Genomic DNA, 14,692 nt, shown 5'->3' on the forward strand with positions numbered 1-14,692 from the left:
GGGATGAGAACCCTGCTCTGTGCTCCTGTGGCCCTCCATGTTCCTCTACCTGGTGGCCCTCGGCTCACTGCATTACCCCTGTCTACTTACTGACTTGCCTTCTACCCAGTGATGGGCCATGTGCTGTGAGGGCATGCACTGTGTGCCCATCTATTCGTTCCTGTGTGCATGCGTTCATTCATTCCTTACTGAATGCCCACCATGTGCCAAGCATTGGGGTATGAAGAACAAGGCAGACTGAGCCTCCCTGGCCTCTTCCAGCTCACTGTAGAGTATTGTCTACCCTACTCGTCCTCACATACCCATGCCTGTCCTGTGTGGCACTCAACAAATGTTGGATGGATGGATGTGTCCCCTCCTTCAATATCACTTAATTAACTTAATGACTTCCTGCGAGGATTAAATTCATGCTGTTAAAATGCTGTGACTTCCTCTGGATCTCTGATGCAAGCCAGCAACCTTTCAGCCTCACCCGGCCAACATAGGCATTTTGTTTGGCGAAAGTGTGTAGTTTTTTTTAAAAAAAAAAAAAAAACACTGCATTTGTGGCTAACGTTTAAAATTGGGAACATTTCACATAAATCTTTGTTTTTCTGGCTTCTCTAGAAAAATGAACACACATTTCTGCACAGCAGGGGTGAGCCAGAGCTGAGTACCTAAGCTTCCCTTAGACATGGTGGGCACACTTCAATTTGCAACAACCCCCACTATCTCTGATTTCTCTATCACTGAGGCCAAAAGCTGCTGGGGATCATGTCGGCTGAGCTGGTGTTTTTCCTGCCCCAGCCAGCTTCACTCAGGACTCTGACTTGCTCTACGTGTGGCTCAACTGAAGACCCCCGGGGGTTACGCGCATGTCATCCAAGAAATACGTCTATGATGAGCTGCAACACAAATGAATGGGCCATTTTATTGATTTTTACCTCCTAATAGTGGATACAGGTTGCTGTGGTTTCCAGCAGGGATCTCAGATGCAAAGGGAAGTGAAGAAAACAGATGAATCCCTAGGGTACCTCACCATGGAACCAAACACCATGTCAACTGGAACTCTTCTTGCCAACGAAGGCTGAAGATCAAGAATGACATTCTCACACCACAGCACAGCTTAAATACTTCTTTGACAAAAATATAAATTATATTTGACTCAGAAAATAAATTCTGTTCAGCAGAGTGACAGGAGGGTCCATTCATTGCATTGCACGAGGGGCTCTACTGAGGGATGAGGATGGGTACAGGATGCCACAGTGACAAGGGACATGGGGTGCAGGGCCAGCAGCACAGGCTGAAGTTAGCTGACGCATGCTTTTGGCTTTTATCCCACAGGCGGGTGGTGGCCAGACCCCTGGCTGTGGCCTGTCCCAAGTGAGACTCCTCCTCTTCCTCCTCACGTCCGCCTTGTCTTCTGTTTCTTGGCTTGTCTCTTTGCATCTTCTGGGCCGCTATTGTCAGAGGCTGCCTGGCCGAGCGCGCGGACTCCCTGTAGCCGGCTCGTCAACTGCAGCAGCAAAGGAATGAGCTGGAAAAGAGAGAAAGTGTGAGAAAGAGGGGTACAAAGAGGAGGCTTCTGCCAGATGAACAGCGGAGCCTCACTTCTCAACACACCTTCTTCAGACATGATCAGCAGCTGCCACGTGCTAGTGGGTGGGTTTCAGTTCAAACGAGGCAGGCCTCTGTACTAGTGAGTTCCCAGGGATGGGCTGGCCTCTCTCCGGGACCAACATGTCCCTAGACGTGTTCCAGGTTTAAGGATTAGGAGATGTTACAGAAGTTTACAGCCTTGAAAGGAGACCTAAGTCTGCACTTGAGGCCTTCACGGGCCCTCCCGAACCTGAAATGTGATTTCTGTGACCCTGCACATCCCTTTGCTATCACTCCTGCAGCTGTGAGGACTCGCTCTCCCTGACATGCCCTCCGTCTCCTGAAGCCTCTGGCTTTCCTACCTTGTCATGGTTGTAACCGGCAAGCAGAACCAGCAGCGTCAATGGCAGGGCAATGTAGGATCCTTGTGCGATGTCCTGTTCAGGCAGCTTCCTCTGCAAACACCGAGAGCCCCGTCACTCCTCACCAAGGCCACATGCTTGTCCATCATCCACAATGCCACAGCCACCACCCACCCAGCCTTCCAAAGTGGCTACCCGAGGACACCCAGGGGCCCTCATGATCCAAATTCTTTCTATCCAAAGGAAGGAACCAAAGTGATTTGGATATATTTTCCCCTGAATCCTCTTCTGCCCAAACCTTCACTATTTGCTTCTGAAACTCAGGGACAAAGAGATTCCAATGACAAGGTATTCCTCAGCCTCTGGATGCCCCTCCCAGCTGAGGAAATGAAGAGATGCAGCTATCAGGGAGTCTTGGTGGTTGAAAAGCAATTGGGTCTCAGTTTGTTGAGTCCCAGCAACATGCAGGTTCTTAGTCCCACAAGGACGTATCAAGAACCTACAGTTCTAGACCCAGGGCACACAGTGATGGGCAGCTATTCCCAGCCACTACAGTCTAGTGAGGAAGCAAAGCAGGCACTGCTACTAGCATCCCTATGGTCATTCTCCCTTTCTCCCAATAGAACCCCCAACTTTTATCTGGGCCAGTGACAATATAGACCACCTTTCTCAGCCTCCCCTGCAGCAGGCATAGCCCTGGAACTAAATTCTGGCCAATGCCTGGCTGGACCCTAGGGAAGTGGTGTGCCCTCCCTTTTGCTGGGCGGACAGCATTTGGCCAATTGCCCCATTTTGGAGAAAAGCAATGCACTGGAACAGCACAATGAGACAGAAGGCCTGGGTCCCCTCACGCCTTGGAGCTACCAGACTATCTCTGCACTAGTCACTCCTGGACACTTGACATGAGACAGACATTTCCATCTTGCTAAAGCCCCTGAAATGCTGGGTTCTAATGCATCAAGTGAACCTATATCCCATTAGCCCACTCTACTCTCAGAAAGGCAACAAATAAATGAAAGGAGAACTTCCCAATAATGATAAAAACAAGTTAATGAGCCAGAGCAACGTTCTCAGTGTAGGGTACCGGGACTCCTCTCTCAGAGGTTCCCGAGGCCACAGCTATTTTCATACAATAGTAAGATGTGATGTGCCTTTTCCGCCCTCATTCGTTCACAAGCGCACAGTGGACTTTTCCAGAGGCTGCGTACTCTGATGTCATCACGCCTACAGCTAATGGAATGTGTGGCTTGTGGTTTCTTGTGTTTTCAACATCTCAGTTTTAATTACTAATATGATAAATATACACAGAGATAATCCATGCAAACTCAAACTCTTTAAAATCCTCAATAATTTTTAACAGTATAAAGGGGTCCTGCAACCAACAGATCCGAGAACTGCTGGGCTAGAGAGTGACTGTGGGGGCCACTGTACCTGGGATGCCCTTTCATAAATGAAAGAATAAGGGCAGGAACAGATTTCCATCTCCAACTGCCTACTGCTATATTTTTGGACATCTCTTAGATCCCAACCCATTTTTCCACTGAAGTAAACACTTACTTAAAAGTTTAATTCAGGCCAGGCATGGTGGCTCACGCCTATAATCCCAGCACTTTGGGAGGCCGAGGTGGGCAGATCACCTGAGGTCAGGAGTTTGAGAACAGCCTGGCCAGCATGGTGAAATCCTGTCTCTATTAAAAATACAAAATTAGCCAGAAGTGGTGGTGGGCGCCTGTAATCCCAGCTACTCAGGAGGCTGAGACAGGAGAATCACTTGAACCCGGGAGGCAGAGGTTGCAGTGGGCCGAAATCGTGCCTCTGCACCCCAGCAAGGGCAACAAAGCAAGACTGTCTCAGAAAAAAATAATAATGAATAAACAAATAAATAAATAAAAGTTTAACTCAGCAGGAATTAGAGTGATCCAGTCTAGGCTCAGGTCCCAGGCCTTACTGGGTAAACTCAGGCAACCACGTTGAGACTCAGTTTACTCAACTATGACATGGAGATCGTATGACCAACACCCAGTGGGGGCAGACGCTGTGAAACTTGATGAAAGGAGTACGTGAAATGCTCAGCAGGGCACGGAATACTGAGTAAAATCCAGTCACAAGGCTGTGGGCAGTCACATCAACAAAGAAGGAAACCAATGTGCTCACGAAGCCCCCGTGAATGTGCAATGCTGAGCCACTCATCACGCGGAGGGCAGAACAAGGTGGAAACCATGTGGCTTGAGACAAGCCGCCTCACTTGAGTCCTGGTTCTGCTAACACTCGGTAAGTGACTCAATCTTTCTGGGCTTCTGTGAAAATGGGAGGAACAGCACACCTGCTCGAAGGCTTGTTTTGAGGATCAACCTATGAGGGCCCTGTACAGGGTGGCACAGAGTGGGCGCTTTCTTCATTCATCACTTGGCCCTGCTCGGGAATCCAAGCCCCGGCAGGCACAGTTTCTCACATTCTCAGAAGTGACAGGCAGCAGCTACGAGGCTGGGCTGCTCAGCCACCACCAAGCAGTGTCTCTACATTCCTGCCACTGGCTCCCAGGTGTGTCCCTGAGCCCGGATGAGTTGTCTGCTAGGGGCCCCTGAGAATGTCACTGCCTGAGGCGGTCAATGGCCTTCACAGAAGCCTCTCCCAGCCACTGGGGTCACAGTGCAGCCCCAAGCAAAGGTAAGTGGTTCTTATATATGCTTATCTTTCTGGAACTTTTTTTTTTTTTTTTTTTTTTTTTTGAGACAGAGTCTTGCTCTGTCGCCCAGGCTGGAGTGCACTGGGGCCATCTTAGCTCACTACAAACTATGCATCCCAGGTTCACAATTCTCCTGCCTCAGCCTCTCGAGTAGCTGGGATTACAGGTGCGTGCTACCATGCCTGGCCAAATTTTGTATTGTTAGTAGAGATGGGGTTTCACTTTCACCACATTGCCCAGGCTGGTCTCGAACTCCTGACCTCAAATGATCTGCCCACGTCAGCCTCCTAAAATGTTGGGATTACAGGCATGAGCCACCACACCTAGCCTTCTCCGGCATTTTCTAACCAGGTCTCTACTGTGAGGAAGAAGGAAGTGCTTCCTCCTGGGTCATGAGAAAAACTCTCTTGTTCAGGTAAGATAATATTTACAGGCTCACTGAGCATGAACCACTCTTCACAGAAGCCCGGAATCAGCAGCAGAGCTCTGCTCAAGCCCTAGCTCTGCTCCGCGTGAGCTGGTGACCTTGGGCTGCTCACATCTCCTTCTAGGTTCCCATCTTCCCATCTCTAAATGAGAGGTAATTCCTGTCCACCTTCCATGCAGGATGGCGTTTAAAAAGCATGAAATGGTAACTGGATAGCATGTGGAAAAAGACAATCTGGAGCCATACTTCACACCTATACCAGGAAAAACTCCAAATGGATAGAGATTTAAATGTAAAAAGAGAAACCATAAAAGTCTTCCTAAAAAAAACACGATAAATTCCTGTAAAAGCTGGGAATGAAGAAAACCTTCCTATGACTCTAAAATCCAGAAGCAATAAGAAAAATAGCAACACATTTAACATAGAAGTAAAGTAAATCTTTGCATAAGCCAAGTGAAAAGATAAATGACAAATTGGGAAAAATACGTACAACAGACATTACAAAGGGTTAATATTCCTAATATACAAAGAGCTGAAAACGGTTGAAAAAGACCAAAAATTCTATAGAAAAATAGGTTAAACGGTTCACACAAAATACAAATGGCTCTTAACCACATGAAAAGAGAGAAATGCAAATTAAAAGTACACTGAGATAATATCACTTCTCATCTATTAGACTGCAAAAATTGAAAAATTTGACAACATACTCTGTTGAGGAAAAAAGGGTACTCATTCACTGCTGGCAGGAATACAAAACAGTAAAATCCCCATGGAAGGGAAGTGGCCGTATCAATCAAAATTCCATATGCATTTACCCTTTGACTCAGCAATTCCACTTCTGGGAGTCTATTCCAAAGAGAGACTGACGAACATTCAAAAACATGCATGCATAAGGCAATTCATTAAAGGGTCATGTATAATAGCAGAAAACCAGTAACAACACAAATGCCCCTCAACCAGGGGCTAATTGAATATCCTACATGTAGTGCCAGGATCTGAATGTGTCTGTGCCTACAGAATTCACAGGTTGAACCCTAATCCATAATGTGATAGTGTGAAGAGGACACCCTTTTTAGGAGGCGATTAAGTCAGGGATTAATGCCCCTGTAAGAGTGGCCTGAGGGAACTTGTTTGCCCCTTTCCACCTTGTGGGGACACAGCTAGGTGGCACCATCTATGAAGTAGACAGCGAGTCCTCGCCAGACCCCAAATCTGCCAATGTCTTGATCTTGGACTTCCCAGCCTCTAGTACTGTAAGAAATAAATGTTTGTTGTTTATAAGTTACCCAGTCTAAGATACAAAATAGCACCCCAAATGGCCTAAGACATATGGTATATCCACACAGAGGAATGCTGTGCAGTTATCAAAAAAGGAATAAGGAGGATCGGAAGATATTGTTCCATTTACAGTTATATTTTTTGAAAACAATAAAGTTCTTATTCTGCCCACTGAAAAGGCCTAGAAGCAACGACCAACACAGTAGCTATGAGGCCAGATTTTTGTTTTTTAACACAGATTCCTGTGCTACACTTTCACCTCGTCAAGTTCAGATTCAGCAGTCCTGAGGCTGAGCCCTGGTCTCTGTTTTTGGTATTGCTGATGTGTCTGTTTAATTATCAGGTAACAATACTGCATCTGAGCTTTAGGAATCACTAAACAATTTTATCAAGAAGGTAAAAGATCCGTGTACGTTTTGTTTGTTCCACTGTTACAGCCTATCAGATACAGGACAGACCGTATGCAATAGATACACATATTGCAAATAATAAGGGCCACATATTGCAATGAATTAAGCAATAAATTAAGTTTCTTTTAACCCACAGGTATTCTGTCCATCTGTTGTTGGGTTTTTTTTTCCTTGCAATTTATTTGTCAAACAAATCAGGCTCCAGGTGGTTGTCCTGCATCCCTGTGGAGTCATTTGCATGCTCCTGGGTCCTCCCTATTTCCTGTAAAGTAGCAATTGGTTCTAGAGGTTTGCGTGGCCATGTACCATGTGCTCCCTCATGGAGGAGCACATGCCACACCAGCGACGGGGTAGTGGTGTCCCTCCTCCCCCAAAATCATTCCTGAGCCACTGATCTAAACAATTACACTGCTCTTTTACCAGTTTCCTCCTCAAAGGGAATCGCAGGCATCAGTGCTCAGAAAAGCTAAAAACAATCTGGAGAAGCCCAGAATCCAGAAGGCAGAATGAGAAAGTGACCCAATGCCAGGAGCCCTTTAAATATCTGCCCTGCAACCTGCGATCTGGAACACAGGTCGTATGGACGCGCCTTCTCTCGCCACCCCATGGATTTTTTTTTTTTTTTTTTTCTGGAGAAAGGATCTCACTCTGTTACCCAAGCTGGAGTGCAGGGGCACGATCATGGCTCACCGAGGCCTCAACCTCCCAGGCTCAGGTGATCCTCCCACCTCAGCCTTCTGAGTAGCCAGGACTATAGGTGCATTCCACCACACCCGGTTAATTTTTGTATTTTTTGTAGAGATGGGGTTTTACTCTATTGCCCAGGCTGGTCTGAAACTCCTGGGCTCAAGAGATCCACCAGCCTTGGCCTCCCAAAGTGCTGGGATTACAGGCGTGAGCCACCAAACCCAGCCCATGGATTTTTTTTTTAACTCCCTCTTTTACTTACCATGGGATTAAAAATCAAGGTGATGTGTTTATGGTAGCCCACTGCAGTGAAAGAAACTTGAGGCAAGATGTAGTCATACTGGGATCTGGGGAGTGTGGAGTCCAGAAGCACAACATAGTTCTGTGCACACATGGGAAGAAGTAATTTTTATAAGGACAGCTCTGGCAAAGCAAATGAAAACTAAAACCTAACGTATGGCTGTGATGTAAAGAACTTTATGTTTTTAAAGAAATCCCCAAGACTACACATCCAAACTAAGGTTGCTGCCTTCAAAGTAGCAACCTCAGTGGGCTGTTCCATCAGTGGTGGGCATGTGTCCCCAGTGTCTCTGAGACTGTGGCTTCTGATAAGGCTGTCAGAGCCTACAGCCTTTTTATGAGCACTCAACCTTGACAATTACGGTCCTCTGAGGATCTGACTTTATGAAACACAAAAAAATTATTATGAGCCAATTCTGATGAGGGAGGTAGGTGATATAACTGAGGATCCACAATGAGACTGACTTCTAAGGGTTGATGCTTGAGAGGCTCATAAGCTGGCAAATCCTAAAAATACAGCATCCCTGGAACGGCACCAGGGGCAGCCACAGCTCTGTGTGCTGAGCACCGACCAGCTGCCAGGCACCATGCACGTTGCATGAGGCCCATCACAGCTCTGTGTGCTGAGCACTGACCAGCCGCCAGGCACCATGCACGTTGCATGAGGCCCATCACAGCTCTGTGTGCTGAGCACTGACCAGCTGCCAGGCACCATGCACATTGCATGAGGCCCATCACAGCTCTGTGTGCTGAGCACCGACCAGCTGCCAGGCACCATGCACATTGCATGAGGCCCGCGGCTGCTCTGCTTTCTACCACTGGCAAGGTCAGGATCATCACCCTGTCTTATAGATGAGGAAGGTCAAGCATGAAGAGACTAAGAGTAACTTGCCCAGGGTCACTCAGCTAAGAAGGCTGCCACACATCTATGAAGGCTCTGAACTCAGGGGAAGTGTGACCCCAAAGCCCAAGATGTTTCCACATTGCTGTAGAAAGTGACTATTTCAACACCCCTGGAGAAAGAGGAGGAGAAAATTCCGTGACAGCCTGTTTCATTATTTTGCAGCCATTTTCCACAGAGAGAGGGCCAGAGTAGATCATCTTCACGGCAGGTGGTAAGGAGCGAGGAGAGGGAACATCACCCCCTAAGCTCACACTTGACATCCTCAGGCTAAGGCCACCAGAAAAGAACCAAATTCTTTGCAAAGTTTGCACTCCCCACACCAACTACAAGTTAGCTCTGTCCAAACAGAATTGATAATAAGCACTTTATAATCAGTAAATGACGTCCAGAATAATGGCTGAAAACTGCTCAGTTCCAAGGAGGGAGACATCCAGATTCATGGAACCCAAAGGACACCAAAAAGGTGGAGCTGCAAGTGTTCTACACAACACACGTTATAATCAGATTATCAAAGACAGAGAGAACGTTCAAAGCAGCAAGAGAAAAGCAATTCATCTCATTCAAGGGATCCCCCATCATGAGGAAACTGTGTTTCCTTAAACTAAATAGCAGAATGTTAAAATAGAGAAATTTTTTAAAATTACAAGGCATTTTTAAAAGCGGACTTCTTAGCAGGAAAGCATGGGGTGATATGTTCAAAGTGCAAGAGTTGATCATGCCCAACAGTAGGCCTTGGTTAAATAAATCATGGCGTTTCCTAGTTTATGGACTACTGTCCATAAAAATCATAGTATGAAAGATTTGGCCGGGCACGGGGGCTCACGCCTATAATCTCAGCACTTTGGGAGGCCGAGGCAGGTGGATCACGAGGTCAGGAGATCAAGACCATCCTGGCTAACACGGTGAAACCCCGTCCCTACTAAAAATACAAAAAAAAAAAATTAGCCAGGCATGGCGGCGCGCGCCTGTAGTCCCGGCTCCTTCGGAGGCTGAGGCAGGAGAATGGCGTGAACCCAGGAGGCGGAGTTTGCAGTGAGCCGAGATTGCGCCACTGCACTCTAGCCTGGGTGACAAGGCGAGACTCCATCTCAAAAAAAGAAAAAAAAAGAAAGATTTGATGATGAGGAACAGATTTGTGTAAATTCTTCATTGTAAAGCACAGATTACAAAACAATGTACAAAACAGTGTCAGTTTTGAATTATTAAAATACATGTCTATTTATATTTATACATGCATGCACACACGTGCCTGAAAAAAGACCCAAAGGGTACCAATCACCACATTAGCAGTGGCTATTTCTGGATGATGGGCTTATGTCTTCTTTTTTCCAAAATCTCCTGCCATGAATATGTATTCTTTTTGTAAATAGAAAAACAATGAAGAAAAAATAATCCCTACAGAACCCAACCTCTTTTGATTCAGACAGTGCATTTCTGCAGAGTGGTATTTAGGGAGAAAAGGAGAGAACTGTGCTTCCTTAAACTAAATAGCAGGACTATGAAAACAAAGGCAGAAGGTAGAATCCAGCCACAGGCATTACCTCGCCGTCTCTGAGCAGCGGGGGGAAATGGAAGAACAGGGACTGGCCAAGGGAAACTGTCTGGATCGGATTGTCGAGGTTTTCGCTTTTGTAAAGCTTGACCTGGAGAGAGAAACAAAGCCAGACATGCTTTGAAACTGAAACACAATCAATATTTCATAGCAGACATCCTCAGGACAGCTGCTCTCTGGGTGGGTGTCTTTGGAAACATGGATATTTAAAAAAGAAAGCTCCCTCCATAGACGCCACACATCCCTCTGTCATCTGAGACTCCATCCAGTTATGCACCATGCACAGAAATTAAGATTCAAATCAGATTCTGACTACCCATGTTCTTGCTCAAAATAGTAATATAAGTTAATATAATAGTAATATTAAAAATAGCTTCTAACACGTGTTGAACATCTATCTGTAATATGCCAGGCAGGCGCCAGACATTTTATCTACATTATCACCAATCCTGACTACAAAACAGGCATTGTTATTATCCCTATGGAGACCCAGAGAGCCAAAGTCACCTAAGGTCACACAACTTACACATGGTGGGGCCTGGGACTCAACCCCCTGAGGACTCCTGAGGGTCCTTCCCGCCCTGCACTGCCTCATCATATGATGTCACCTTAACTCCACCAATCTGTTAAACTCAAAACGCATTCCATCATGAATGTGGCTCTCCACGCTGCTTCAGGAGGCACTGGAGTACTTTGTTTCTGGCTTTATTTCTGGGGTTGTTGCCTGTTCTCACTCCCACATGGGATGGGGCATGAGCAGGGCTAAGGTGCAGTCCTGGCTGATGGCAAAGGTTGTGAGGATGCCACACTGCACCTGCCACAAGAGAATGCCAGGACCACCTCCCTGGGCCCACGCTGGCACCTTTCTACATAATACACAAGGGGAATCTTCCTAAAATGAAAGTCACAGACTGAAGGTTATGGGTCACGTAGAAGATCCCGTATGTGTTATTTTGTCTTCTATAACATCTTAAGTAAATCTGAATTCACCAACTATATTTAAAAATCAGGTGATTTCAAATAATTCTAATTTCCAGCTTCTCTGGAAAACCGGGAAGTGACACCAACCCTGAGCTATAATTCCAGCACAGCAACACTCAGGAGCGAGAGAGTGGCACTCTCCCCTCCTCTCTGCCTCTTCCCCTCCCCTGTGCCCCTCATGGATGGGGCAGGAGTTCCCCAGTTTGCCCCCCACCCTACCCAACCCTCTGCACTCTCTGACATTACCTGCCTGGTCCCTACAAGCACACGCCTGCAAGCCCTGGACAGAGTGGACTAAAGCCCACACGCGCTTTCTTGCCCATGCCAAATACTTAACTGCTTATAAAATTACAAGTGCATCTTAACAATATACCCCCAGAGCAAATCATTAACATCCGCAGAGGGTCTGCAGGGTATTTTATAAACATTTCTTCATTAATGGTAATGTGGAGATTTTGTTAGAGCTGAATAAGATAATAAGAGGTCTCTGAGTCCAAAATCTAGGTTTTGCAGAGGACAAAGTTGAGGCATGTGGAAATGAAGTGACTGGCCAAGGCAGCAAGGTGAGTCACTACTGGAGACAAGAGAAAGCCCAGACCACCTGCTCTCCAGCCCACCGCTCACCACTTCTGATACTGTTTGGATATTTGTCCCTGCCCAAATCTCGTGTTGAATTGTAATCCCCCGTGCTGGAGGTAGGGCCTGGTGGGAGATTATTGGATCTTGGGGGTGGATCCCTCGTGGCTTGGTGCTGTCTTCGTTATAGAGGTCTTGTGAGATCTGATCATTGAAAAGTGTGTGGCACCATGTCCCAACTCTCTCTCTTTTGCTCCAGCTTCTGCCACATGACATGCCTGCTCCCACTTCACTTTCTGCCATGATTGGAAGCCTCCTGAGGCCTCCCCAGAAGCAGGTGCCACTATGCTTCCTGTACAACCTACAGAACGAGGAGCCAATGAAACCTCTTTTCTTATAAATTATCCAGCCTCAGGCATTTCTTTATACCAATGCAAGAACGTCTAATACGAACTCCGCTCCAGAGAAAATTTTAAGTTACAAGGCACTTTCTTTAAAATTGCCTTTCCACGTTAGATTCCATATTGTATAGATCATTGACCATTGATCTACTATAATTCTTTGGAAGATTAACTGATGGCAGACAGTTATCTGAAACTGGAACACATTCTCTCCCACAATTGGCAATCACTATCCCAAATACGTGTTGTGGTCCGAGGTTCTTAAATCTCAACTTCAACCCTCAGCAGGCGGCACTCTGGAGCACCTCCACCTGTCACACCTAAGGCACGAGACAGGCACAAAACCAAAAACATCCATTTGTACTTGTCTCAAAGCCAAAGGGAACACAATATTTGGAGCTTAAAAGTCTGGTCTTACCCATAATGTAGGAAGGTATTCAGAGGAAGTGATCACATTTCCACTTAAATCAAATTGATTAATCTGCCGGAAAACTATGATGTTTACATCATCGATGTCATTATTCCCAACCTAGAGAGAGAAAGAGGGAATGCCAGTAATGAGAAAGCTGGTGGAGGGACTTCTATGCCAGCCATCCGATGGCCTGAGAGCTGCTTCATGGCAAACTTTACTTCTTACATTAAGGAAGCGAAGTTTGTCATTGAGTACCCTACGTCCAAGGTCACAAACTGACAGAAGACAGCTATCCCTGGCCTGTAGCATTTTGACAGCACAGTATTTTTTTTCTAAGTTTTAATTACTTGCCAACATGTTAAAAATTAAAAATTTTCATATATCAAGCCAGATTTTCCAGCTTCTCTTAAAAAAAGGAGAAGGATGCCCTTCCCTGTTAGAGCAGGGGCAGAGTCACAGCACCTCCTCTGAGTGGGGTTTGTACATGGGGTTTGCGAGACCCCAGAGGGCCGGTCCCCTTCCCTTTCATACCTGTCCGGCCACAGTCCACATTATGCTAGTGATCCTGGCCTAAGTTACTACACCGAGAACATGCAAAGCATTTTGGTGTGAGATGCAGTCATCCCAGCCATTTATAATGCCAACACCGTAAAGACGTCAAGGAAATCCACTTCCAGTCCGGTGCGGTGGCTCATGCCTGTAATCCCAGCACTCTGGGAGGCCAAAGCGGGCAGATGACCTGAGGTCAGGAGTTCAAGACCAGTCTGGCCAACATGGTGAAACCCCGTCTCTACTAAAAATACAGAAATTAGCTGGGTGTGATGGCATATGCCTGTAGTCCCAGCTACAGGCTGAGGTGGGAAAATCACTTGAACCCACAAGGAGGAGGTTGCAGTGAGCCAAGATCGCGGCACTGTACTCCATCCTGGGTAACAGTGTGAGACTCCATCTCAAAAAAAAAAAAAAAAAAAAAGAAAATCCACTTCCTAGGTCAAAAGTTCCAACTGGCCCAACATCCTCCCTCACAATCTTCATGCATAAGAAGCCACCTAAATAAAGCCACTAAGAGGCTGCCCCTCTTGCCCTACCTAAGTCCTCTAGTTTTCCCAATGAGAGTTATTCAGTGAGAGAAAAGCCTTACTTCAAATGATTCCCAGGCCACATCCTGTGACTCGAAGGACGTCCTCTTTAGGGATTAATTTAGCTAGGTCATGATCTTGAGTATCAAAAGACTCTGCCCACGAAATGGGAGCAGGAAAAAGGTCATCTGAACCGAAGATAACTGGGTGGCCCTGCCACCCATTAAGCCCATGTTCTATTATTGTCCCTTGATTTGAAATGCTGCTTAGGCCTTAAGATCCTTAACTCACAGAATAATGATCAGAGCTTACAGGGCAAGTTGGGGGGAGGATACAACAGTTCCAATTTCCTTTCTGGATACATGACAGCAATACTGTTCATTAAAAACCCACATAAGATGCTTCTTGTGAAGATGACACTATTCTAAGAGGACTCTTAATTAGGATGAAAGTTCCCCCCACCACAGATGAAAGGCAGACAGCCAGAGGAGACGGGAGGACTTCTGATCAGGGAGGCACCCACACCCAGGTGCTGCGGCAGCACTGAATGCCTTACCTCAATCACCCGATGGTGTGGGAGCGCCCGCTCAATGTGGTCGTTGCCTTCTGCCTTGAGCTGAACATGGTACACACACCCTGGCTGCAAATAAACTCACGAGTCAGTTCTCTAGAAAGGGGGCTTGTCGTATCATGCCTGGTCCAAGCCTGGTTTGGCTGCACTAGGTCACTAAGACAGGAGCATTTCTCTCCCCTCATTTCCTAATCTGTGGCCTGTTAACCTTAAGAGTCCAGAGTTCCTTTAAGAACACCCCTAGTGTTGACACATCTGAAATTTTGCGACTCCTTCAATCCCAACTCAGTTTCATTTTCTCCTACCCCAAATAAATCAAATTTGGTTTCTTATTTCAAAATTCCAAGCTTACTATGTGCTCTTACTCTTCTAAGATGTTTTTCCTCTCCATCTGCCCCTCCCCTCTACCTGTAGATACACATTGATGGATATTTGGAATGTCCACTGTAAGCATTCCCAAATGCTTGTGTTGGGTATTATTTCTGGGA

The 14,692-nt window shown here is 46.3% G+C and overlaps 1 protein-coding gene across 1 annotated transcript in view; it reads right to left on the bottom strand.

Annotated features, from left to right (window-relative positions):
• Nucleotides 1-880: 880 nt before the first annotated feature.
• The window catches only part of LOC100596887 (nodal modulator 1), a 59,508-nt gene continuing 45,696 nt past the window's right edge, over nucleotides 881-14,692 (bottom strand). The window contains 6 exon segments of the mRNA XM_030798044.1: nucleotides 881-1,516; nucleotides 1,941-2,033; nucleotides 7,691-7,810; nucleotides 10,174-10,275; nucleotides 12,561-12,671; nucleotides 14,190-14,273. Of these exon segments, the coding sequence (XP_030653904.1) occupies nucleotides 1,385-1,516; nucleotides 1,941-2,033; nucleotides 7,691-7,810; nucleotides 10,174-10,275; nucleotides 12,561-12,671; nucleotides 14,190-14,273 (642 nt within the window). The 3' untranslated portion in view covers nucleotides 881-1,384.

Source organism: Nomascus leucogenys, chromosome 18, assembly GCF_006542625.1.
Source record: "Nomascus leucogenys isolate Asia chromosome 18, Asia_NLE_v1, whole genome shotgun sequence".
Taxonomy (NCBI): Eukaryota; Metazoa; Chordata; class Mammalia; order Primates; family Hylobatidae; genus Nomascus; species Nomascus leucogenys.